A 26664-nucleotide genomic window follows, 5' to 3' on the forward strand; every position below is an offset into this window, starting at 1 on the left:
CTCGAGCCTCATGCTAGTTACCTCATGGGGTATCCGCTGATCACAGCTGTAAAGACATGGTTATTTGTGCCATCTCAGGACCATCTTTTCTGCAAACTGTGGCTCTATGTTGGTGGGACGGTGTTCACCACAGGGGCTCCGTGTCCACAGGGCTTGCCCCAAGTAGGAGCTCAGTAAAACCATGGCATGATGATGATGGGAAAGCTAAGCTGGATGTTGCAACTTGAAGCCACACACACAAGCACAAGCAGGGAGTGGCTAGACCCTGCCTTGCCTCCTGGAGGAGGGCCTCTCCACCTGGCATGTTTCTAGTGCCTGCTTTGGTCCCACATTCATTGCCACAAAAATGTCTCTTCCTTCCTCGGGACCCTGAGCGTTAAACGTCCTCAGGGATTTTCTTTGCTGCCCCTGCCCTGCCCTCTCTGTTCTGCCCTCTGGTGAACCAATCTCCCCATTGGACCCGCAGACGTGTTGGTTAGAACTCCCGGGCCAGGCCTCAAGTTGAGAACTGTTCATTCCCTTTCTCAGCCTTCACAGTTCGAGAGGTGCGTGGCCTTATTGTCCTCAGTTTACCAGATGAGAAAACTGAGGCACCGAGGACTGAGTTCACTGCCCGAGATTCACAGCGAGAGGTGCTGGGGCTGGGACATAGGCCAGGCAGTGGGGCCCAGAGACTGTGCCCCAAATGTACATCATGTGACCTGAGGACATCACTGTACCCCCATCCTCACCCTCCCCAAGATAGTCTCTTGTCTAGGCTAGCTTCCTTTGCAATTAGTTCAGCGTTTATTGAGCCCTCAGTCCAGTGGGGAGGCACTCAGCAGAGTATTCTGAGGGCCGAGGGTGCGGCTGGGGGATGCTCAGGAGGGCTTCATGGAGGAGGCAACATTGTAGAGCGTTTGGAAAGATAAGTGATTTGCTTGTTGTGGGGGGAAGGCCCTCCTGGCAGAGCAGGTCAAGTGTGCAGAGGACAGGATGTGCCTGGGGAACTAGAGCAGGCTACCTGTCCCGCCTGGGTGCGCGTGACTAGACAGAAGGAGGCCCAGTGGGGGCGGGTGAGGGGGTGCATTGTGAATCCCCTGAGGGCCACATTCTGTGACCTTGACCTTGACCTTGGGGCCAGCAGGAAGGCAGAGAAGTCAGGATTAGACTCTCAATCTGGGGGGCTCTGCGGGGTGGGTATTGTGTGGAGGAGGGACTGGAGGGCAGAGGCAGGGCCTGGGTGAGCAGGGGGCCGCGGGATGAGCAGGAGAAGCCCAGTCCCAACTGGTGGGTCTTGGGGCCACAGATGTGGAGTGAGACACCCCCTCCTCGGGTTTCTGGCTTCTTGGTGGGGACAGTGACAGAGATGGGGAAGTCAAGGGGTGGAGCAGTCCCTTTGAACTCCTAGAGGCTGGAAGTTGGGTCTCACACATTGAGTTTGCAGAAGCCACAGCCACAGCCCTCTGACCCTGTGGGCCAGGGCTCCTGACCCAGCGCCCTCCTGGGGACCTGCCCATGGCCCCGGAAGCGGCTATGGGCTTCCGAAGCCAGGTGTGGCCGGGGTGTGGGCTGGGCAGTCTCTTCTCTTCTCTCAGCGCAGCCCGAGCCACGTTAGCTGCGGGCTCCTCCCTCTGGCTGCTAAGGCCACACCTGCTGTGCCCAGCCCGCGGCCAGGGCTTTCTGAGTGTCGGCACAGGGGCCAGGGGCCTGGGGCTCCCTCAAGGTGGTGGAGCTGGGGCAGTGTGTGAGTGCGGAGGTTAGAGAGAGAGGATGTGAGTCAGATTAGCCATTCGTCAAATCAACCATTTAGCAGTTGTAGGTTGGGTACCACAGCAGGTGGGGTGAAGCCCCTGCTCCCAGGAAGCTTCTCTAATGGGGAGGGGGATGGGTGTGGAAGTGAAACAGGTAAGCTCACCCAGAAGTGGGCTGTTGGGGATCGTAGGCTCAGCAGGGCATCGGGGTGGGCACCAGGGGCTCAGGGAAGGCATTCAAGCTGTGGGGGAAGGGAGGGGTCTGAGCGAGGTGGGAGATGCAGACAGGGAAGGGGCCAGGAAGTCGGGGCCTGGGGACCTGGTGGGGTTCTGGTTTATATGAAGCTGGGAGTGACCTATTGGCATGCTCACCTGTATACTTTAACGAGATCACTGTGGCTCGGGGGGTGGGGTGGGGGTATGGGCACCAGAGGAGGCCAGGATACCAGTTAGGGGGCCATGACAGTCGGGGGCTGGGATTAGGTCGAGGCCTTGCAGGGAATTGGATGTGGGATCAAGTGGGGAGGGGTTGGGAGGGAAGAGGGGGTAAGATCCCTGACCTGCAGTGACCCTCACAGGCCCCAGGCCCCCACAGGTGATGAGTGTCTACAGAGCAGTGGCCTCCAGGTGTCTGGTGCTGCTGTGGGGTAGGAGGAGGCCCTGGGGGTCTGAACTTGGCCTTGTCATACAGCTTCTCCTCTCCCTGTTGCTCACAGTTATGTGGCTCCTATCTGTTTCACTGATCAGACTTAGGGATAAGATTTTGTTTGAAGCACGGTATCTAATGCTTAAAAAAACATGCACCTTGGGAGTCCAGGACCCCATCCCTGGCCCCATTCCAGCTGGCCGAGGAGCAAGCGGGCTCTCTGTGGTTGGGGCCGAGGCCTGCTGTGGCCTCTTGGTGTGGGCCGTGAGCCCGGCCTTGGGGCGGAGGCCCCTGCCCCTTGCCCCCACCCACCCTGTTGGTTTCCTATCTGCTCATCACCCCTTCTGGCCCCAGGTGGTGCTGAAGGTGGTGCAGCTGCTGCCCAACGGGCACCGAGTGAAGAAGGAGGTGGACGCTGCGCTGGACACAGTCAGCGAGACCATGACGCCCATGCACTACCACCTGCGGGAAATCATCATCTGCACCTACCGCCAGGTGAGCCCCGCCCCCAGCCCAGGTACCCTGGGTTGGAGGCAGCTCCGTGAACCAGGGGACCATCGTCGGCTCTTGGTCACTCGTCCACCTTCTGGAAGTGGAGGTGATCCCTGAAATTTCCCAGCCCCATGTGACCCGGCTTGATTCTGGAGTGCTTGGTGGGAGGCAGGGGTGGGGTTCAAAGTATGTAACAGACGCTGTGGTCCTAGGACCAATCAGGGGTGTGGTCAATGGGAATGAATCCAGTCCTGGCACCTTCTGGTTCCTGGAGCATGGGAGTTCCAGGGGTCCGGGCAGGGGTCAGGCTGTGGGTGAGGCCACTCAGGGAGCCCACGCGGTCCACAGAGTCCTGGCTGTCAACTCGGGAACGATATACGTCTGTGCAGCCCCTGATGGACTTTTGTTTGACTTTCTCAGTTAAAACTCGGTTTTGAATAACTCATTAAATTATCAGAAAATCAGAAGATTTCCATAAAAGTCAAGATTTCATACGAAAATCTGCATTTTCAGCCTTTGTTAGAAAAAATTGGAAGGTAGCATGGGTGGCCCACTTCCCTGACAGGAGCAGGTGCCCCTCTGGGGGGTGCTCGGGCCCCCCAGCCTGACTGTCCTCACGTGCTCTGCCCTGTCACACGTCCCTCCTGGCCCCGTTACCAGGCTGTTGGCATTGGAGTTGGCAGCCTCTGGTCTGTTTGTGGAGCAGGCTGACCTGCCTAGTTCTATTCTTTTTTGGCCCAGTGACCTTGGTCAGCTGCAGGGACAGAGAGGAGTGCTGGAATGGGAAATGGGGGCAGTTGTTGGGGTGGGTGGGGGAGGATTCATGTAGACTGGACCTGGAGTGAGTGAGCCGTCCCCATGGGCGTGCCCAAGAGGGGTGTGTGCACCATCCTTGGGTTCTGTGCTGCTGACCAGCCATTCCCCGGGACAGCTCCTGCCAGTGGCCCCTGCAGGGAGAGGGGTGGCCCTGAGCCGGCTCCACGCTCATCCTGCCTCCCCCCGGCTGGGCACATGGCAGTGAAATGACTGCTCAGGGCCAGCCTTTGCTCAGGTCATGGGTCAGACTGTGATTGGGTTGAAGGGTTGGTGCCTGGCTGGAGACTGGGGCCTGGCTGTGCCCAAAGTCAGGTCAGTTGGGAGGAGTTTGCAGAGGTGAGGAGGCTGCCAATTGTGGGGTGGGGAAGATAGTTAAGGAGTTTCAGAGGATGGAGTTGTTTTTCCAAGGGCCAGCAGCTGGACTGTGAACCAAGGCGCGTTTCTCTGCCTGAGTTCCCTTCGGGTCCCGCGCACAGTGGCCTCGCACGCTGCCACCAGGTGGCAGCAATGAGCTGAGAGGCCGAGCTTCTCCCACTCCCAGAGGACACTGCCCAGGCAGAGTCCTGCGGCTGGAAGCCAAGGAGTTGAAAAGGGGTGCTGTCCGCCCCTATTCTACGCTAGCCCCTGTCTGTCAGAGACCCCCTCTCCCCCTCCACTCCTCTTGCTTCCAGCTGTGTTTGCTTTTCTCTGCCTCCAGGCACCCCCACACTGGTGGGCCCTGCCCTCCCCGGAGCTCTGTAGCCCTGGATGTCCCTTGGGGGGCATGGAGGGTGGAATAGGCAGCACCCAGTGGCCTGAGCCGTGAGGAGAGGGGAGAGGTCCACAGAGCTGGTCTTGAGCAGTCCTGATAGAGTGAGAGCAAGGGGGAGGCACTCTAGGCAGGTGGGATGGCATGAGCAAGAGCCAGGAGGCAGTGAGCAGGGAGGAGTGGTCTGGTGGTTATTTTGCAGTGGTAGATGCCTTTGGGGTGTGGGGTCATTTAATGAGGGAGGAGGCAGAGCCAGCTGAGTCTCTCCCCTTTCCACCAGGCCCATACATCCCCATTCCAAAGGGTGTTGCTAATCTATGCAGCGGGAGATGGAGATCTTGAGCCCCCAGCCCAGGAACCCTGGGGGGCCAGAGGCAAGACCTGGGGTCACTCCCCAGTGTGGCCACCAGGTGGCCTCAGTGAGCTGAGCTTGGCCAAACTGTTAAAAGGGCCGAACAGCAGAGGGGCCTGAGACACCCTCCAGCTCCGGGGCTCTCACCCTGGTCTGCTGTGGAGCATGGATTAAAAAAAAATTCCCCAGATGCTTCCAGTGTGTGCAGCTGGGGTTGAGAACCACGTACTCTAAGCAGAAGAACCCAACTTGAGTGAGCTTCAGAATCACCTGGTGGGCTTGTTAAAATGCAGATTCCTGGGCCCTACCCCCAGAGTTTCTGATTCCGTAAATCAGGGTGTCTGACAAGCTTCTAGATGGTAAGGATGCTGCTGGGGACCACACTTGGGGATCTGCTGCTCTGGTGTCTTGCCCTATCACTTTTTTTTATAACAATTTTATTAATTCACAACCATGCAATTCACTCATTTAAAGGGTACAATTCAGTGGTTTTTAGTATATTCATAGAGTTGTGCAGCCAGCATCACAGTCAATTTTAGGACATTTTCATCATCCCCAAAAGAAACACCAGACCCTTTAGCAGTCACACCCCGTTTCCTCCCAACCCCCTAGCCCCAGGCAACCACTCAATTATTTCCTGTTTCTATGGATTTGCCTATTCTGGACATTTCATGTGAATGGAATCATACAACAGGTGGCTTCTTTCACTGAGCTTGATGTATCGGCCCTCCCTTTCTTTTTGCAGCTGAATAGTATTCCACTGTAAGGATACATCACATTTTATTTATCCATTCTCAATTGATGGACATTTGGACTGTTTTCCCTTTTCGGCTATTAAGAATAATGCGGCTATGAACATTCGGGTACAGATTTTTATGTGGACATATGTTTTCATTTCTTTTGGGATGAGAACTGCTGGATCATATGGTAACTCTACGTTTAACCTTTTGAGCATCTGCCGGACTGTTTTCCAAAGTAGCTGCACTATTTACATTCCCACCAGCAGTGGCTGTGTATGAGGGTGCCGATTTCTCCACATTCTTGCCAACAGTCGTTATTTTCCATTTTTAAAAAACAATCACCATCCTAATGGGTATGATGTGGTACTTCATGCTTTTGATTTGTGTTTCCCCCATGGTTAATGATGCTGAACATTTTTTTCATGTGCTTATTGGCCATTTGTGTATCTTTTTTGGGGAAATGTCTGTTAAAGTCTCTGCCCATTTATTAATTGGGCCATTTGTGTTTTTGTTGTTGAGTTGTATAAGTTCTTTATATATTCTGGATACTAGACCCTCATCAGATGTATGATTTACAAAATTTTTCTTCTCTTCCGTGGGTTGTCTTTTCGCTTTCTTGATGGTGCCCTTTGGGGCATGGAAGTTGTAAATTTTGATTAAGTCTGGTTTATCTGTTTTCTTTTGTTGCTTGTGCTTTGGGTGTCATGCCTGATCCAAGGCCATGAAAATTTACATCTATACTTTCTTCTCAAAGTTTTATAGTTTTAACTCTTACTTTTAGGTTCTTTGATTCATTTTGAGTTAATTTTTGTATATGACGTGAGGAAGGAGTCCACCTCCGTTCTCTTGCATGTGGATATCCAGTTGTCTGAGTACCATTTATTGAAAAGACCACTCTTTCCCTTGTCTCGGCACCCTTGAAGACACCCTTGTCAGAAGTTGGAAATGTGAGAGTTCAGTTCTATCCATTGATCTAGGTGTCTGTCCATATGCTGATACAACACTGTCTTGATTATTGTTACCTTGTAGTAAGTTTTGAAATCAGGAAGTGTGAGTCCTCCAGTTTTGTTCTTCTCTTATAGAATCTTTTTGGCTATTCTAGGTCCCTTGCATTTGTGTGTGAATTTTAGGATCATCTCGTCAATCTGCAAAGAGGCTAGCTGGGATTTTGATAGGGATTGCTTTGAATCTGTAGGTCAATTTGGGGAGTATTGACATCTTAACAATATTATCTTTGGCTCCATGAACAGAGGATGGTGTGTCTTTCCATGTATTGTCTGTCATCCACAGCCCCTGCCCCGCTGTGGCCCTGAACTGACCCAGGATCCGAGCCAGACCGCAGAGCCCCAGGCCCTCAGCCCTGAGAGAGACGCTCAGATCCCCTCTGGCAGGGACCTCAGGGCGAGCCCACCCTTTCTAGCCCATTCCTCCCCAGGCCTCCCCTTGGTGTCTTCCTAGGGAAGTGGGGCTGCTCTGTCTAGAGTCCCACATGTGCTGGGTGCAGGTGGGGACCTCCCATCTGTCTCTGGCCTCGGTGTCTCACCTATATCTGAGGGGTAGGGATGAAGGTCTCTGAGGCTCCTCCCAGTTCCCAGCGTCAGGAATCTGCTCGTGGACTGTGCGTTTAGCTCCCAGTGGAGCCTCCCCTGGGTGCCGATGCCCTTGGCCTACTTATTTATTTACTGCACATCAACAATGCAAAACAAAGCCCGTCGTGGATGGTCACTATATATTTAATTTGAGGGGACCTAGCCACTCCAGGTCTTGTGCTTAGACAGGGGTTTCTTTGAGGTGGGAGGTGGGTAGGGGGTGAAGGCTGGGCCTGGCTTTTCTGGAACATGAGAGCTGGAAGCTGTTTCAGATGTCACCCAGGGCCATTGCTTCACTTTCAGATGAAGCCCTGAGCAATTCTTGGATGGGCCACAGGTTGCTTGGCGGGTCAGTAGCAGAGGTGGGGCCAGAGGCCAAGCCACCTACCTGACCCCGGCACTGGTTCTGGGTGTCATCCCTCATCTCCTGGGCTCCCGGACCCCACCAGGAAGAGGGAAGGCATGGCCTGGGAAAGGCTTTTGAGAAGAAAGCTTGTAAGCTGTTCCCTGTAGACATTCTCTTGTGAATCTCAAGTTATCTCAGCAAGGCTTTGAGCTCCTTTATTGCTGCCAAGAGTAAGTGTTTTGCACCTCTGTGGGTTCCTTTATTTCTAAGAACAGAGCGTGTTTCTATTAATGAGTTGTGACAATTGTGATAGTGCATTAGTGCGTATTTTCTTAAATGACAATTCCATATGTGGAGACAGGAGTGGTGCCTTATGAGATGTCCCCACACAGTGCTGCCTCTCTTGTCCTCCTGGAGGGCATCACCATCCCCAGGCGGTGCATAAGTGAGCTGCCATCAGGGCTCCTGGCTGACTCCTAGTCAAAGGTGGAGCCCGCCTTTGAACCCAGGCCTTCTGACTCCCAATCCGGCCTCATTCCCCGCCCACAGGTGGTTCTCCTTTCAGAAGAGGCCTGCAGTGGCTCAGCCTCCTACAGGCTGGCTGCGGTTCTGAGCGGTGGAGCCCCTGGGCTCTGGTGAGACAGGTGCTCTGGTTTGCACCTAGTCCTGCAATGGTTGTTAGCCACCTGCCCATTTCCTCTCCGAGGAGTTCTCGAAGGGTGTAAATCCTGTTGTCACCCTCGGTGTCAGGGGTTCCAAGACCACCTTCAGGTTCGATGACTCATTTGGAGGACACCCAGGACTCAGCGTGTAGCCATACTCACGGCCAAGATTTATTACAGTGGACAGATACGAAGCAAATTCACCAAAGGGCTAAGGCACCTGGGGCGAAGTCGGGAGGAAACCCCAGCTCCCCAGGCCCTCGCAGTCGCGTTTCCTCCCCCGCCTGCCCTCAGCTTTATGTCCCCTCAGGTGTGCGGAGGGGTGCGGGGGCCTGGGCTCAGGGCGGGGAAATCGGAGGCCCCCTCAGACGTGCCACACTTGAAAGGAGGGACGGGATTTCCATTTGAAGGTCCTGGTCATTGGATTCTTAAGCATCAGGAGAGCTTACGGGTCATCCAGTTGTAGACCCTGGAAGTGCTACAGAACAAAGAACTAAAGGGGCCTCATCACAGACTGGTTTCAAAGAAAGGGAAGGACCCTTCTAAGGTTGCCAACGTGTCATTCTGTCAAATATGCCCATTTTAAAGCAGGGAAGGAAGGAAAGAAATTTAAAAAACCCAACTACCATCTAATATAGATGGCACTGCATAAAAGGAAGGGTATTTTAGTACCAGAAAGGTAGGATGCCATCGTCTCAGAATAGGACGGTCCTTTAAGAGATTTATTTGTCTAAGTTCTCTGTGGACCCGTGAAACTGGTCATGACCCGGGTTTCGGAACTGCAGCTTTTTGGTGACTAAGCTGGTATCTCCATTAGCCAGAAAGGCAGAATACGCCTCTTCCACGGTCCCTTGTGCGTCACAGCCGGGCCTGGAACCTGTGTCCTGCCTCTGAGGTCGGGGTGATCTGAGCTGTCCCAGCTGCCTCCAGGAATGTGAAATAAAAGGAGCTTCTGGCCAGCTCTGCATTGTGTGCGTGGGGGAGACTTTCTATTTAATGTCTCTGAATTGTGAAAACGCATATGATTGGAATGGACATCAGAATGGACTTCTCTGTGGCCGGTGTGGCCCAGTGGCCAGCCCTGGGTCAGATTGGCAGGAAGGAGGTTAAGTGTTATGTGGACGTAGCGGGGAAGTGAGGGGGAAGGATGCAGACATAGGAGTTGGAGGGACCTGGGCTTGGACAGGGCACTGCCTTTCTCCAGGGCCACCTTCTGCTTGTGGCCAAACTGGTGATACTAACCTGGCAGGGTCATGCATGGGACGAGGGAATGCAAATAAAAGGCCTGGCTGACACACAGTGAGTGCTCCACAAATATTAGGGCAAGAGCATCCTGTGATGTTCCTTGTAGCTTCAAACCGCCCTCTAATAGACCCTCAGTTTTAGTGACTTAGAGAGATCTAACCTCTCTATTTATAGATGAACAAATGGGACCTGGAGAGGAGAGTGGGTTGCCTAAGGTCCCACGTGGGCTGGCAGCAGAGTGGGAATGAGGCGAGGTCCTGACTCAGCCCTGTGCCCCTCCCCCACCACGTTGCCCTTAACCAGGGCTCTTGGCCCATGTTGCCCTTGTGGGCTGCAGGGTACTTGCTGAGGCTATGGAAAGGCAGCCGCTCTCCCACCCCTTTCCGCCAGCAGGCTCCCGGGAACTGGCAGCCATCTGGCTGTTTAAACCCCTGCCCTCTGGTTTCAAACCAGAAGCCTCCAGGTGCTCTTTAGTGGAGTCTGTGGTTCCCTGCTCACAGCAGGTTGGGGTACTGTGTGTACAGGTGTCTCTTGTCAGCTGGGTGGAGCCCCCAGAACCCTGGGGTAGAAATGGAGCTGAGCCTGGGCTCGGTGGGGATTTATCACCCACCTCGGCTCTGTTTGCCTGGGAACATGCCAAATCTGGTCCCTAATCCATATTTTCCTCTGAGAGTCTGCAGACTTGAGATTCTGAAACCCCTGGCAGCACGTGGCTGCTGGGCTCCCTGCCCCTCAGCCCCCAGAATGCCCAAATGGTAAATTTCACTTTCCTGTCCCCTGCTGGGTTCAGCAGTTAACTTACGCTTTAATAATAAGCAACCAGGAAGAAGTGCTCCTGGAATGTGAAGTTTGTGCTCCTTCCAGCAATAAAAATACTCCAGGGCCCTTGGCAGGTGTTCCAGTTTGCTAATGCTGCCGTCATGCAAAATACCAGAAATGGACTGGCTTTTACAAAGGGGGTTTATTTGGTGACAAAGTTACCATCTTAAGGCCATAAAGTGTCCAAGGTAAGGCATCAACAATAGGGTACTGTGCTAGTTTGATGTATTATGTCCCCCAAAACACCATTTTCTTTGATGCAGTCTTATGTGGGCAGACATATTAGTGTTGATTAGATTTTGGAATCCTTTGAGTGTTTCTGTGGTGATGTGCCCCACCCAACTGTGGGTGATGACTCTGATTGGATAATTTCCGTGGAGGTGTTACCCTACCCATTCAGTGTGGGTCTAAATTAAATCACTGGAGCCGTATAAATGAGCTGACAAACAGAAGGAACTCAGTGCAGTTGTGAGTGACATTTTGAAGAGCAACTGAGAGTGACGTTTTGAAGAGGAGCCACAGCCAAGAGGGACACTTTGAAGAATGCACAGGAACTGAAAGAGGAGCTGCAGATGAGAGACATTTTGGAGATGGCCTTTGAAAGTAGACTTTTGCTCTGTAGAAGCTAAGAGAGGACAAATGCCCCAAGAGCAACTGAGAGTGACATTTTGGAGAGAAGCTGAAGCTTAGAGAGGAGCACCCCAGGAGAAAGCCATTTTGAAACCAGAGCTCTGGAGCCGACACCAGCCACGTGCCTTCCCAGCTAACAGAGGTTTTCCAGAAGCCACTGGCCATCCTCCAGTGAAGGTACCTGATTGTTGATGCATTACCTTGGACACTTTATGGCCTTAAGACTGTAACTGTGTAACCAAATAAACCCATTTTATAAAAGCCAATCCATTTCTGGTGTTTTGCATTACAGGAGCTTTAGCAAACTAGAACAGTTACCTTCACTGGAGAAAGGCCAATGGCATCCGGAAAACCTCTGTTATCTGGGAAGGCACGTGGCTGGCATCTGCTTGCTCCCAGGTTGTTTTCAAAATGGCATTCTCCAAAGCATCAGCTTTCAACAGCTGTCTTCAAAATGTCTGTCTCAGCTGCAGCATACTCCTGTCTGAGCTCTTATATAGAGCTCTAGTAAACTAATCAAGGCCCATGCTGAGTGGCAGGGCCACAACTCCATGGAAATTATCCAATCAGAATTATCACCTATAGTTGGGTGGGTCACATCTCCATGGAAATATCCAATCAAGAGGTCACACCCTAATCAAAAAGATTAATCAATCTGTCCCTGCAAGACTGCATCAAAGAACATGGCTTTTTCTGGGGGACATAATATATACAAACCAGCACAGCAGGGAACTGTGGAAGATTCTGGAGATCACTTCTCTGTTGTGGATCAGAAAGGAGATTTCAGGATGTGCTGTGAATCTCCATTTGTGTGCTGAGGTCACACAACAGGGGCGAGGCTGCTTGTGGTTGGTTTGTTGTTTTAAAGACAATATGAGACCATTACCAAAAGCTTAGAAATCCCCAAGAATCCCACGAACCCCACGATGTTTCATTTTTGCCTTTTTCTTTCTGATCTCTGTCTGCTTGCATGAGCCCTTTTACACAGGTTGATTGTGGTGTGTGCACAGGCTGTGTCCTGCTTGCTCACCAGACTCACGTGCTCACAATCTGCTCATCCAGCAAATGCTTACTGAGTGCCTGTCCTCTGCTGGACCTTGTCTGGGGCTAGACCAGCGAAGAATGCTTCACTGAGCTTATTTTCTAAGAAGTCAAGGCAGGAAACAGCCAATTAAATAGTTCCAGCTGTTAGCAGAAGAGCCTTTATAGCCTCATATTTAATGCTCGGGTCATATGCAAGCGAGTGGAAATGCCCCAGTTTCGCATCCTGTCCCTGTATTTGGACCTTTAGATTGTTTCCTGTATGCTGAGTTGGGTGGTGATAAGGTGAGGATTCAGGGCATGTCGCTCTTTCATCGTGTGGATTGTTTTTGTGGGCTGATTCTTAGAGAGAGAATTATTGGCTGAGCTGAAAGGTAAAGATTTTTTTTTTTAAAATTAGTTTGGAAAATTTCAAGTTTATACTAAAGCAGAGAGAATAATTTCATGGACCCTTGTCTGCTCACTTCCCTCTTCCACAATTCTCAATCGTGGTCACTCTTCTTTCATCTAAAGCCCTCCTCAAATCCCTCCCCACCCAGGTCCCAGACCTCATATGCTTTAATTTTTACATATTTTGGTCCATCCTTTAAAAGAAGGGGAGATCGTCTTTTAAAAGATAATCATAATGCTGTTATCATACCTGAAACAATTAACAGTAATTTATCGTCAGTTTCTAGTCAGTGTTTTGATATTCCCACCAGCCTCACAGAAGACTTTTTACTGTTGGATCAGATCCAAGCATGATCCACACAGTACGATTGGTTGATATGTCTCTTAAGTCTCTTACCTCTAATAATTTCCCCTTCCTCATCCTCCACTCCCCAAAACGTATTTGTTGCATTAACTGGGTTATTCATCTTTCAGGGGTTACGGCCTGGAGTTTACTGATAGCATCTCCCAGGTTAGATCATGTGCTGTCCCTGTGCTCTCCGTAAACCGGTAGTGAGAGCCGGGGGCTTCCTCAGACTCGGGTTTCATTTTGGCAGGAATACTTGCAGGTGGTGCTGTGTGCTGTCATCGGGGGTCCGGAAGGCCCCCTTGCCCCTCCCGCTGTGACGTTGGCAGCCGCCAGCCCACCTCGCTGGATTCCTTATGTCATGAGGGGCTTGCACAATGGTGATCCGCTAATTCCGTCCTTCTTCCTGCATTCATCACCTGTCGTGCTTCCAGAGATGGACGCGTCCCCTGAGGTCTGGTTGGTACAGGGCAAGCAGGCTCAGTGTGTGCTTTCTCCCTTTACTCGCCCATCTTCAGAGGATGACTCGGTTTGGAAGGTGCTTCTGGAAAGCTGAGAGGAAACTTGGATTCAGTTGGCCCTAAATTTCCTCCGGACTTTGATGGGGTTGGAGTCTGTGAGGAGGTTGTGGCCAGTGGAGGGTCTGGGAGAAGAAAGGGGGAGGGCACGTGAGGGGAGGCTGGGGATCCCTGGAGACCAGTGCTGGAGGCCCAGCGGGTCCCAACTCAGAACCAGCCCAGGGGCTGCCCCCACCCTGCTGGCCGTGCATTTTCACCTCTGCAGTCCCACTTAATCCTCACACCATGCCTGTGTGTGAGGGATGGTGGAGTTTAACGTCCTCTCCATTTGTGCCTGAGGAAGGGGCACTCAGAGAGGCACAGGCCTTGCCCAAGAACACACAGCTGGTGGGTGGTGGGACCCTGGCCCTCAGATTCGGGCCTCTCCATCATGCCACCTGGCCTCCCAAGGAGGAGCAGGCACAGTTCACCTCCTCCTGCCCACCTCACACCTGCTGTGCGGGAAAATAAGAGCTAGAGTCCTTAGGTATTTCTAGACTGATTAGCGTGGAGAAGACCAGAGGACAAGGACACATAACAGACATGGATCACAGGCATGTTGTTTTCTGTGTGTGGGTGACGGGACCACACTTGCACACGGTTTCCACTGGGACAGATGCTCCTTGGTGTAACAGTCTCGCCCCCCCTCTACCCAGGCCCGTCTCAAGCTGCCCAGCCTCTGGGGGCTGCAGTCCCCCATGGCGCCTCCTCTTGTCTCTAGTGCTTCAGTGAGGTCGGGCCAGGGCCTGTTACCTCGTGCATGGGAGGGGGCCAGCATGCTCAGGGCATTTAAAATAAATTCCTCAAGAGGAAAAAGAAAGGAAAAGCCCCTTTGAACTAAGCCACTCCAAGAGGTAGGGATAGAAGGGGGAGGCTGAGCCTCAGGCCCAGGGGAGTCCACGATGGCCCGGCCCTTGGTCGCGACACGTCTGGTGAATTAGTTGTTTCCTGGAAAGAGAAAATATTTGGACAGACATCAAGGTCAGGGTTTCTGAAGGAAGCCTTGCTAGACTCATTAATGCCGGGGACCCTTTCCAGAGGCCTTGGCCGGTGACGTTAATTCTTATTGCTCCGTATTCATGAACAGCCTGATGTGTCTCCCCTCTGTCCCTTCAGAAGAAGTTTGCAGAAAAGCTGAGGTAAAGGTAGCCAAGCAGAGAGAGGTGAAACTTCATTTGATCAAAAATTGAGATTTTTTTAAGATAAAGGCTGAGATGCTTTAACTTGAGAAGTGCTTTTTGGATTTTCTGACAACATTCTTGACCTTTGTCTCCTCCAGTCCTCACAGCAGCTGGTGAGGAGTTCAGGGCGGTATTTATTAGACCCATTTGTCTGAGGAAGGAAGTGAGGCCTGGTGAGTCCTGTGAGCAGAGCCTGCCTCCCTGCTCCCCAGCCTGCGTTCCTCTCTCTCCACCACAGTGGCCACGACCCCGGGGAGCAGGTGTGTGGTGGGAAAGGGAAGGGTTGGCAAAGAAGCCTCCAGCATCGGTTGAGCCCCTGTTGTGAGTGTCCTTGAGGGCAGGGCCTGTGCGTAACCGTCTCTGCATTCCCAGTGCTCGGATTCCTAGAGGGAACCTGAGTTGGGACAGAGCTGATTCCACAAAAAGGAAGTGCCGAGAGGTCCGTGCGGTCGGCACAGTGCACGAGGGCAGAGGTTCTTTATTAAGAAAACTGTCAAGGGAGACAGCTCTGGCCCTCGGCCCAGACGGAGCTGCCCAGTTTCTCCAAGAGCCTGGCTTGGCAAAGTCGTTCCCTGGAGACCTCATTCCAATAGGTAGTGTATTTCCAGGCATGGATCGGGCAGTTAGACAAGCCCTGGGATGCTGTTGGCTGTCACATAAAATGTGACGGAAGGGAAGGATGGTTTCCCAAGGCCTTTCACACCCAGCCCAGAATAGAGCAGGGGTCGGCTGGAGGCTGCCTGAACGGAGTGAATGTCTGTGTGTGTGTGTGCGTGTGTGTGCGCGTGCGCGTGTGCTGGAGGGCACGTGTTCTCTATAGCTAGAAACCTCTCTTGCTTCCCCTCCTTTCCCACTGTAGGGCTGAGCTGGGACCACTTTCCCCTTTCCAGGGAGACATTCCTGGTTTATTCAACAAATGTCCATTGAGCACCTGTAGTGTGCCAGGTGTGGTTTCTGAGTGTGCACCAGCTGGCGTGGAAGTTTCCGTGCTTTAGGAGGGGTTTAAACTCAACACCTGCATCCCCTCCTGCACACTCCCCGTCTGTTGAGAGCCCTGCCTCGTGCTCCCTGCTGCCATTGTCCTGGTTGTGGACGTTGCCGCGGGTTCCTTCTGCTCGTCTCTGCAGCCCTGATTCCCGGGACCCTACCTGGCCCAAGGAGGGTCTTGTCAGATGTCTGTCCAGTGAGGGTCTGCTTGGATAGAAGGTCAAGTCTCCTTGTATAATTAAACAGGAACACCGGACCCCTGTGTCCACATATGGCTGTTGGGTTCTGTGTCTCCTTTGTTGGCCTTCTGGGAGAGGACACTCTTCTCTAGTCACCGAGAGTCCTGGCTGGTAGTTGGATACCCTGGGCTCTAGCTCTGGCTCCTCCAGGAACCCCCTGTGCATTCTTGAGCACATTGCTGTGGCCTGCCTGGGCCTCTACTTTCCCACCTGTCCCCTGGGTCCTTATCCCCATGCTGCCTGCCCTGAAGGGTGCTCGTGAGGCCCAGCCTGGGCTCCGCGAGGCTGCGGGTGGGTGGAGAGCATGGTGGGCAAGTGGCCGGGACACGTGGTAGACTTGTTTGGTTTTATGCTGGGACATTGAGCTCCTGGAGGGCTGGGACCATGTCCCGTGGGGGCTGAACACCCAGGGACTGGCCCAGAGATGCCACTGAATAGCCTTTGCTATGTGAACGATGTGCAAAGAAGCCCATGGCACCAGGGTTAGGTCCTTTGTGCTTTGAATTTCAGGCTGAGCAAAATATGACATCATTGGAAAACCAATTACCTGCTGGACTGAGGGCCATTTTCTCCCTCATGGGATTAGGTACAGAAAGCTGCTTTGCGCTTGAGGTCCCCCCACCAGGCAGGACTGAGGACGATTTATATGGACTCAGTGGAAAGCCACTGGAAGATGCTGGCACTGACTGATTGGGGGCCACTGTCTGTCAAAGAGAGGGGTGGTGGTGGCCTTCTGGAGAAGCTCTGGGAGCCCACCCCTGGGCCATGCTTCTTCCTGGTGAGGGGGTGGGGAGAGGACAGCAGGGAGGGTCCATGCAGGGAGAGTGGGGCTGTCCGTCATGGGTAGGCGCAGGCCCTGAGCCCGAGCTGCATCTGGGTCTTCATGTGGGCAGCCTCTTCTGGGGGCAGTTCCCATTGAGGGGGCCCTAGAGGCCTGGGTTCCTGCTCCAGCTCTGCCACCGACTGTCCGTGCATCCCTGGCAAGGTTGGGTTGCCTCTTTGACCCCAGCCTTCCTTTCTGGAAAGCAAAGGGGTTGATCTAGATGACCTCAGGCCTTCTGTGATGCTGGATTAATAACACGAGATGCAAGCATTTAGTCCTTCACTGATTCAACAGACGTTTACTGTACACCTCCTGGGCACCAGGCACCGTTCTAGGTCCTGGAGATGCCTCATGGACAAAACACACCAGGCCCTGTGCTCCTGGAGGCTGCGTCCCAGTGAGGGAGGCACTCAGCAAACACACACACAGGTAATGATAGGGGAGGTTGGGTGGCGATTAGCCTGTGGAGGAAGGTACAGCAGGTAAGGGGGACAGTGGGAAGGGTTGCAGATTCAAACAGGGAGGTAGGAAGGGGCTCAGTAAGAAAGTGGCATTTGAACACAGACCTGAGGGAGGTGGGAGAGCGAGTGGCCCGACACCGGGGGGAAGAGCATTCCAAGCAGAGGACCCGGCAAGTGCAAAGGCCCTGAGGTGGGGGCTGCCTGCTGGGCCTGAGGAGTAGCACAAGTGAGGGGAGAGGGGTGGGGGAGGAGGGCAGAGAGGTTCTGCGGTGGGGGGCAGAGCATGTGGGGCCGTGCCAGGACTGCATGGAACTCGGCTTCTCGTGCAGGGTTATGGGCAGAGTTGCTGACTTAAGGTTTATTGGGGCCGTGTGTTAGAACAGACAGTAGGGTGGGGGTGGGAGGCCCGTCACTGAGATGGCAATGGCTTGGGCCAGGGTGTGTAAAGTGGTGAGGAGTGGGCAGATTCTGGGAGTGTGCCGCAGTGCAGCCAGCAGAATTTCCTGAAGGATGGGTTATAAGGTGAGAGAGAAGAAGAGGGAGGGTAGAGTCTCAGATTTAGGCCTGATGGAGTTACCCCTGAGATGGGGGAGACTGTGGGCAAGGCAGGTTTGGGGAATGATCTGGAGGTGAGTTTGGGACAGGTTTTGTAAGTTCGAGAAGCCTGATAAGATATCGAGCTAGAAAGCGTGAGTGGGCAGTTATGGGGATGAGTCTGGAGTCCAGCCTGGAGGTGGTGTTTAGCAGTTCCCGGCCTCTGCCCAGCATCTAGAGTCTAGATGATATTCAAAGTCACAGGACAGGAGGAGGGGACCTGGGGGGGTGAGTGCTCATTGACCGGGTGCCAGCTGCATACCAAGTTCTAATCCAGACTCTTGGGGGTAGGGGGTGACATAAAATCTGGTTATAATATGGGGCCTGCCCCTGAGCTGATCATTTCCTTGGGGAGGCAGATCATGCCTTGGCAAAGCCATCAGAAACTCTCAATATGGAATGTAATGCAATGTTTAATTAAATGGTTCAGACTGAGAGCAGAGGAGGCCGAGAGGGTGCGTTTGTGGGGGCTAGAGGGCCCTGAGCAGGCTTCGGGGTGGTGGTGGTGGTGGGCAGCGTTCTCCTAGTTGCAGGGATGGGCTGAACATGCTGGGCGGCCCAGGGGAAGGGCACTGCAGGCAGGAGGAACAGAGTGGGTAAAGTACAGAGGCAAGAGTGAGCCAGGGAGAACTCGAGCTTGCCTGCAGTGAAAAGGGCTGGGGATGTAGGAAGAGCTTGGGTTTTGGGGCTCACACCCCAGCTCGGGGCTCCTTGCTGAGCATCATCTGCAAAAGGGGACGTGGCCCCTCCTCCATGGGGTTGCCAGAAGAGTTTACTGGAATCTCACCATCAGAGCAGGGGTGTAGCGTGCTCAGCTGGGCACAAGGCACACAGTAGACACTGCATGACAGTCAGCCTTGGGGGCTGCCAGCCCTGCCTTGGTGGGCCTCTTCCTGGTGGCCCAGCAAAGAGCAGAGCTCCGGGAGCCACTGCTGCAACACTGGGCCTGCGCTGATGTCAGGCAGAGGGGAGGTTTGGCCACCTTTCCTGGGCCCCCTTCTATTTTAGGGCTCAGTTCCAGCGGACGAGGAGGCCTTGTCCACCTCCACCACAGCTAATGACATCCTGGCCTGCCAGGCCATTTATAAACGGCACCACTATTTTTATCGGCAGGAGGCTGCCAGCTGTTCCTCCTCGCTGGGCAGTGCCAACACGGGATGATTTTAACGAAACCAAGACCTTAATAGGAAGACGGGTCATTGTTTCAAATCACAGACCTGCAAATTGGGCAGGATGTGCCCATGGCGCCTTCTTGGGGAGTGTCGAGAGTCACCTTTTCTCAGCAGACTGAATTTAGAGATAATTCTACCCTTGCTAGCAGGGCTTGGAAGGACTCACCCACCTTTCCACCCCGAATGTGCCCCAGACCTAATCCTTGTCAGTGTCAGAGAACAGGGAGGTCTCTGTCCCCAGGAGAGGGGCACAGGGACGACAGGGCTGGTGTGGCTGCCCACTGGCCAAGGTCGGAGCTGAAGGCTTTCCCCACCCACGAGGACATTTCTTCTGAGCTCTTTAAGTGGAAGTAGTTTAAAATGGCTCTTGCCTGGTGGGACCATGGGTGATTTTCTTTCCTTCCTTCTAAGAAAACGTTACTAAATAGGCCCCAGGCCTGAGGATCAGATGGACAGGATCACATTGGCCGTGGTTTCTATTTAGGTAAAGAAAATTTTTGGTATATCGGTTGGGCCTTAAAACAACAGTCATCCTGCCCCTACCCCAGCCCCAATTATTCCCCCTGCAGCATCCTGAGAGGCTATCATCAACCTCAGATCCACCCAGAAATCTTCACTGGCCCCTTTGTCTGCAGGAGCAGGCTTGCCGTCTGTCTGTCTACGCCCCTCTGTCCCCACCTGTGCCTCCCGCCATCACTCCTTCCTGCTCTGTCTGCCCCAGACACTCTGCATCCTTCGACTCCCCTCCCTGTCTCCTGGAGCACCGTGCTGCCCCCTCCGCTCCCTGACCCACCCCCCAGGTCCGGTTCCTTGTCCTTCCCCTCCATCCCTGACGGCCGCTTAGTGCTTTGCCCTGTGCGCCTCCCTGAGGGCAGGGCCTGGGCCTCCCCTTGCGGGTGGGTGTGTCGAGTCCGCCCCCTCCCTGCCTGATGCGTGAGCGGATTGAAGTAGCTCTTCATGGTTTACCAGGTGCTTCCTCAGGCCTTACCTGCTGAGCTCCTGGGGGTAGGGCAGGGACCTTTACCTTCACAGGGTTTAAACGGCAGAGCCAGGCCCCGAACCCAGTGCGTGGCGCTCCATGTCTGCAGTCAGAGCACCCGCCCTGGCCCCGCACCCCTCCTGGCCCCGTCCGCCCTCCATCTTCCACCCCTGCCTCTCTCCCGAGGCCCCAGAGCTCCCCGGGATGGCGTGGGGGTGGGGCTGGCTTGGCAAGTGACTGTCCACTCATGCAAACCTGGAAACCAAGAAGGCTGAGTCACCCAAGAAAGAAGAGGGTGATGGGGGGTGCAGGCCCCACAAGCAGGCCCATCCCGGGTCCCGATCCTTGGGGTGATGGGCCCCGCTGGGAACCTCCTTCCACAGCGGAGGGGGAGACACAGAACCTGGGCAGACATTGTGAGCTGTGGGGAAAGGCCCTGGCTGTGGGCCAGCTGGGGGGAGACCAGCCCCTCCTGGCTCCCCCAGGCCCAGGGCCGGCTGTGCCCACCCATGGATGTTCCTGGAGCCCGAGGGAACCTCTTCCTGGAAGAGAGGAGAACTGCTATGGAGTCTGGGTAGGGGCTGGGGTGGGGAGCAGCAGGGAGTGGGTGCAAGGTGAAGTGAAGGTGTTCCCGTGTATAGCTTTTATTCTCCAGGCCTCTCTGTCCATGGGGTACAGGGGGGTGGGCGGTTGGACGGCACATCTGTGTGGGCAAGAGGGGAGGGTCAGGCGAGGTGGCAGGGGAGTCCTGCAGGAGAGCCTGGGCTGTGTGTTCTGGGCCCCATTCCCCAGGCCTGCCTCCCAACCCGCCATCCCCTCCCAGTTAAAACCCCTTCCTCCTGAGCATGAATTGTCCATGAGTCTTCTGTTGCCAGCTCACTCCAAGCCCCCAGACCTCCCTTGGCTCTCCTGGCTCCAGAGACGCACCCTGGGAGCTGGCGCAGTCCGGCTGCCCAGGCCCCACCTCTTCGAGGTTCTGATTTCACTGATCTGGGGCTGGCCTAGGCTTCTGCATCTTAAACTCCCAATGGTTCTCATGGGCAGCCAGGGTTGCAAACCATCTGCCTAGAGGATAAACTTCCTAGGCATCACTGTGGCCTTTGTAATTGGGTCCTGGCCTATAGCAGTTTGCTTTCTCATCCCTCAGCCTCCTTGTCCCAGCCAGGCCAGCCCCTTTCCAGCCCTCCTCCTCCTGGGCTCCATCCTCCCCTCCTCCCCTCTTCCTGCTGGGCCTGTCCTCCCCTCCTCCTGCTCTCTCCATCTAGATCCTTCAGGGCCCCACTGCACTCCCATGTGCTCCAATAAACTTATCTTTAGTTGGCTTTGCAGTCCTTGCTCTCTCTGCCACATGGCCTGGTGCCATTTTCCATAGCATTTGCTGGAGATTGCTTGTTAAAAAGATTGATGTCCCCATCACTGCCCCCCACCCCCACCCCCACCCCTGAGATCTCTCACACCTCCCAGCTGCTTCATCTCTTGCTGATTCTTGGCTGTGGTGGCCTTTCTTGCTGTTACCCTCCTCCATTCTAGGAGAGGGTGAGGGCTGGGCTCACACCCCTTGTGCCTTTTGAGCCCCAAACAGGCACAGAAGTCAGGGACTGGGTAGGCTCAGAGGCCAAGATGGAGTTCTTCCCCTTACCAGTCTGAGATGAACTTTTCCATCTGGGCATGGACAGTGCACTTGGCAACAAGGGGGTCAGATCTGGTCCCAGGGTCTGGGGGGCCTGCAACCCAGGGGGCTCCACACCTGGGTGCAGTGGAGGGTGGCTGCGCGGAGCTTCCCTGGTGAACGGTTCTCACCTGGCGACGGTGGTTAGGATTCCGTGGGGAGGAAATGGAGCTTCTGGGAGGCTGGATGACTTCCCGTGCCCCACAGCAGGGTGGGGGGATGCCTGACCCCCAGGCACCGATTGTGCCCCTTTGGCTTCTCCCGTCCCTGCCCCTGGTGCTCGGGGTAGTAGGGTGAGTGTGTGTGTGTGGGGGGGCTGTTGCTCCGTGTGCCTTCTCTGAATCCCCCATGCTGACTCCCGCCTGCCCCCTTCTTCCAGGCAAAGGCAGCCAAGGAGGAGCAGGAGGCGCGGGGGCTGCAGCTGAGGAGCCTGCAGTACCTGGAGCGCTACATCTACCTGATCCTCTTCAACGCCTACCTCCACCTGGAGAAGGCCAGCTCCTGGCAGAGGCCCTTCAGCACCTGGATGCGGGAGGTGAGCGGCAGAGCTGAGGCTGAGAGGCAGGGCCGGGCCAGGCTGTCCCCCTGATCCTGTGCAATGCCCCCGTTCCATCTCTCATTCTACTGGAAGCTTCCATTTGGTCGAGGATTTATCTCATTTGACTTTGAGTCCCAGCACAATGTCTGCACTTGGCAGGCAGATGGTAAAGTTTGACGAGTAAATGAATGAATGAATGGGGAGGAGGGGGAGACAGGGTGTCAAGATATGCTGGGTCCCTGCGTGTCCCATGGTGCCACTGGCCCTTAGCACTCCCAGCACAGAGAAGGAAGAGGGAACCAGCGTGGACAGGCTGCTGGCTCCGAGCCTGCCTTGCATTTTTTTTCTCTCACTCATTTTTTTTTTAAACTTTTTATTTTGAAATGATTTCAAACTTATAGGACAGTTGCAAAAATAATACAAAACCCACACAGAGAGCTCCAACATACCCTCCCCACTCCGATACCCAGATCCACCAACTGTTAACATTTTGCCCCATTTGCTGTATCATTCTATCAATGCATTTGAGAGTAAGTTGTCTACATCATGTTCCTTGAACACTTAATACCTCTGTGTACATTTTCTAAGAACAAGGATATTCACTTATGTAACCACCTTAAGTGCAGTTATCAAGGTCAAGGAATTTAACATTGATATAAAGTTTACAGTCTATATTCCAATTTTTTCACATGTCCCAATAATGTCCTTTAGGGCCTTTTCTCCTCTGATATTAGCTTCTGTCCAGGATCATGTGTTGATCTATTGTCTCCAGTCACCCTTTTTTTTTTTAATTGTAGGAGCATGTATACAACACAAACTCTCCCCTCTCCAATGCTCCCAGTGTATAATTCAGTGGGTGAATCCCATGCTACCTTTACCACCATCCACTACTAGAAATTCTCCCATCACCCCAGACAGAAAACCTGCACCCGTTATTCACACCCCTTCCTCACCCCCATGCCAGCTGTGACTTCAGGAGGGTGAACCCTCTAAACCCACCGTCCTCAGCTTACAGTGGAATAATGTTGCTACTTAGTCCCACCTCAGAGGGCTGCAGGGGTTCCATGAGAGACCCACGGTGCCAGACCCTGTGCTGACCGGCTGTGCCTTCAGTGTTGTTCCTGTTGTGCTCCCGTTTTACAGAGGAGGAAACTGGGTGCAGGGAGTAGTAACTTGTTCAAGTCGGCGTTAGAGCTGATGGGTTGGCTCCAAAGCCCACTGTGTGCTGTTCGCCTTCTCCACTCCTCTCAGCCTGGCCTCCCCAGCTCTTCCCCGCAGCGTGCTGTTTTTAGGGGCAGAGCTGCTGCCCCAGCACCTCTAGGTCAGGAGAGAGGCCTTTCCCTCATTGGCAAAGCCACCTGTAATTACCCTCTACCAGGAAGCCGGCCCCTCCTGACCTCCCCTGCCTGGTGCTGGTGGTTGTAATCCAGGTTCCAGCCTGGAATTAGCTCCACAGGATGGGTGGGCAGACCTCAGGTGACGGGAGAGTGGGGGGCCACTGGCCCCAGGCAGATGGGTGTAGGAAGGGCACAGGTGTGGGCCGGATTCATGGAGGCAGGGAGCCCACTGCAATGCCCAGGACCCTGCTGGGGGGCTGTGCTGAGGACAAGCCTTGAGGGTGGGCTTCAGGGCAAAGGGGTGGGGAGTACTTGAAATGCCCCCTCATGCACGGGGATGAGAGTGTTGAGTCAAGAAACCTGATGGGGTCATGCCAAGGCCACAGTGGGGTCACCCTCTTGAGCAAGAGGCCTGGGCTCAGCTCCCTCTCTGAGCCCCTGGGGGTCCTGGAGGAGATGGGGAAACTAGGGCATCCTTTCTGCTTGGATTCTGCTTGACGAGCAGGAACCGAGGGAGCCAGGGGCTAAAGAGGATGCTCGATCCCTTTCCCGGCTGCATCTGGGGGTTGGGCATTGGGGGGCTGTCAAAGAAGGAGAGAGCTACAGGTCCAGGCAGGACTGTGGGTTCCAGCCTCAGGGCCCCCCTCTCCTGGGGTTGAGTGGAGGCATGTGGGGGCAACAGCTCCCCAGGAGCCAGCAGAGGACAAATGGACCCCTTTGTTCAAAAAGGAGCTGATATCCTCCCCATCCCCCAGGATACTAGGGGAGAGAAGGGGGCTGTTTTTTTCAGGGTTTGAGTCTGGTGCCAGGGCCTGGGCCACTGGGAAACAGCTGTGTGGGGCGATCCAGGGAGGCCCCAGCCGCTGCCTGGACTGAGCTCACGGTGGGTCTCCCACAGCCAGGGGCTCTTGTTTGCCCCTGCACCCATGCTGCCTTTTCCAGCCCTGCCTGCAGGCCCAGCTGGAATGCCAGACCCATGTTCCTGAGTGCCCACGGGAGGAGGGCGTTGGGGGGTGTGTGAGAGCTGCGTGGTGCACTTGGCTTCCTGCTCTGCACACTGGGCAGTAATCATCATCGTTACGTTTATCGAGCGCTTACCATCTGCTAAGTGCCCTCCAGGCTTATTTAGCCCTTCTTGTCACAATCCTATGAGGCAGAGGCTGTTGTCCCCCTTGTAAGCAAACGTGTTTGGGGGGCTGGGCTGGTGGGAGGCAGCTGGGACGGAGGGGGGCAGCGCTGCCCCATCTCTGCTGTCCTCCCCAGGTGGCGACGTCAGCCGGAGTCTACACGATCCTCAACCAGCTGGGCTTCCCGGAGCTCGAGGGCACGGAGGAGCAGCCCTTCTCGCGGCTGTGCTACCGGTGGCAGGAGCAGAGCCACGGCCCCCAGGCCTGCGCTGGGGACCTCCCGTAGGAGGGGTTCCCTCCTGCCCCAGCCCTACCCTCAGGTCCCGCATGCTGGGGGTGCCCCAGGTGCTCCTCACGGGGTCTGGCTCAGAGGGGTGCAGGCCTCGAGAAAAGGAGTTCCCACCTTCTCAGAGACACTGCGGTGGGGTCGGGACCCCTTTTAGAAAGAGATCTTTATAAGGGCGTTTAGATACCGCACAGTCACACCTTATAAAGGACGGAGGCATGTGGTCAGCCCCGCCCCCTGGCGTGTGCGCCTTGCAGACAGGCCAGCGTTTGGCCTCCGAGGAATGTACCCCCAAATTGCCAAGCAAAGCTAATCACTACTTCTGCCCTTTCCTCTCCCCTCCTAGAAAGTTCTAACAGTCCCTGGCACAGAGCAGACACCTGGCCAATGTTTGTCTCCTTCCCTTTCTTCCTTGTGCTGCTCTTCCCTGTTTCCTCTCCCCTTTTTGCTGCCTGAGCACTGCTCTCGGGCTGCCTGGCTGCCTGGGAGGGGTGTCTGGGTGGATTTATTATTTTAAAGGCAGCTTCACCCAGTTTTCTTGCTTGTAATGCCCCAACCTGGGAGACTTCAAGAGGGACAACCCCTGTGGCCTGATGGGTCCCCTTTTTCCCCTCCCTACTTCCCCTGGGCCTGGCAGGAGTGGGGAGTTTCCCTGAAAGAGCTAGAAACATGCAGGGAGTCTCTCTCAGGGCAGAAAAAGTTTCCAGAAGGTGGGATGGAGCCCTGTGTAGGTGGCCTGCTCGATTTGCCGGGGAGCCTGGGCAGGAGATGCCGAGGAAGCCAAAGCTCCTCCCTGCCCCAACAGTCCAGGAGGGGCCGTGCCCCCACCTTCCTGTGGCAGGAGCCCCGAGGGCTGCTGGGCTCAGGGCTCCGGCATTGCTGCCTGAGTGAACTGTGGAGTGTGGCTGTGGCCTGAGGATGGTGTGAGGAGGTCCAGGGCCCCTGGAATCCAGGCCATCCTTGCTGGGAACTGCTGAGCCACCTCCCACTGGAAACAGAAAGGGCCAGGCCCTGCTGAGTTAGAGACCACTGGCTTCCACTCTGTCCAGACAGTGGGAAGACTGCATGGAGGAGGCGGCGGAGGCGGAGTTTGAGTTGAGCTGGGGCTAAGTGTGTACAGAGCTTGACTAGGGGGAGGCTGTCCACCTAGCCTGGTGGGCTGGAGCCAGGGAAGCCTTGCTTTGGTTGGGCCCATGAAATTCTGCAGAAAAACTGATGTGTGATTTGTCATGACATTTGAAAAGAGGAAAAAAAGCTGCAGTTGTTCATATTGACCCGGCATTAGGAAATATTTGACCACGTTGCCTGATTTATTTTGCAGAACTACTGTATGTCTGTTCATTACCTTTTCAGATTTGTTGGTATTGTTATTTTTATTTTTGCATGTATTAAAAAGTTTAATTTCTTCACAGACAAGGTCTAGTTGAGGGTCAGAGATCAGGGCTGAACTGGGAGGGATCCTTAGCGATCTCATGGCTGGCCCTGACTTTCAGCTGTGCTGTGGCCACTGGACGGTCACTCCACCTCTCTGCCTCAGTTTCCCCATCTGTAAAATGGGAAAATAATACTTGCCTACCTCACAGGGGTGTTGTGAGGATGCCTTTGTGTTTTTGTTTTTTTTTTTTTGTACAGAGCTTTTGAACATTAAAAATGGCTAAATGTGACATGTGCCTGCTTGCTGATTTGTGCGTGTCAGCATGAGGCAGATGTGATATAACTGACTCCAGGTGGGGGCCCTGCTGCTCTGGAGTTAGGAGGGGTGGGCAAGATGAGTAGAGATCACCTGCCCTTGGTGCTCCTGATGAAGGGAGGCCTGTCCTAGTTTGGACAGGATCTCTGTTTTCAGAGAAAGTGGGTTTTTCCAGGCACCCATCTCACCCCCTGACATCCCCAATCACGTGCCAGACCGTCTCATTCTGGATGCCCAGGAGTGTCACACTGAGCCCCTCCTTGAAGAAAACAGCATAAGCTAAGTCCCACTAAGGTGTGAGGGACCACGGTAGCATCGATATAGGGAAATGGAGCAAAGAGGGATTTCAGGGCTTTAAAGAGGGGTGGGCCTCAGCCTTCACTTCCTCCTTGCCCCTTCCCCACCTGGCCACTTCAGGCTCCCTGACAG

At 54.4% G+C, this 26664-nt stretch overlaps 1 protein-coding gene across 3 annotated transcripts in view; it reads left to right on the top strand.

The window, feature by feature from the left end:
- Positions 1-26166, top strand: part of PALD1 (phosphatase domain containing paladin 1) — an 87962-nt gene extending 61796 nt beyond the window's left edge. For all 3 annotated transcript variants that reach the window (XM_037804799.1, XM_037804798.1, XM_037804797.1), the window contains exons 18-20: positions 2734-2874; positions 21637-21792; positions 24396-26166. In XM_037804799.1, coding sequence (XP_037660727.1) covers positions 2734-2874; positions 21637-21792; positions 24396-24545 — 447 coding nt within the window. In that variant the 3' untranslated portion in view covers positions 24546-26166. The remainder of the gene's footprint in view (positions 1-2733; positions 2875-21636; positions 21793-24395) is intronic.
- The last annotated feature ends 498 nt before the right edge of the window (positions 26167-26664 follow it).

Source organism: Choloepus didactylus, chromosome 15 (genome assembly GCF_015220235.1).
Source record: "Choloepus didactylus isolate mChoDid1 chromosome 15, mChoDid1.pri, whole genome shotgun sequence".
NCBI classification, from domain to species: Eukaryota; Metazoa; Chordata; class Mammalia; order Pilosa; family Megalonychidae; genus Choloepus; species Choloepus didactylus.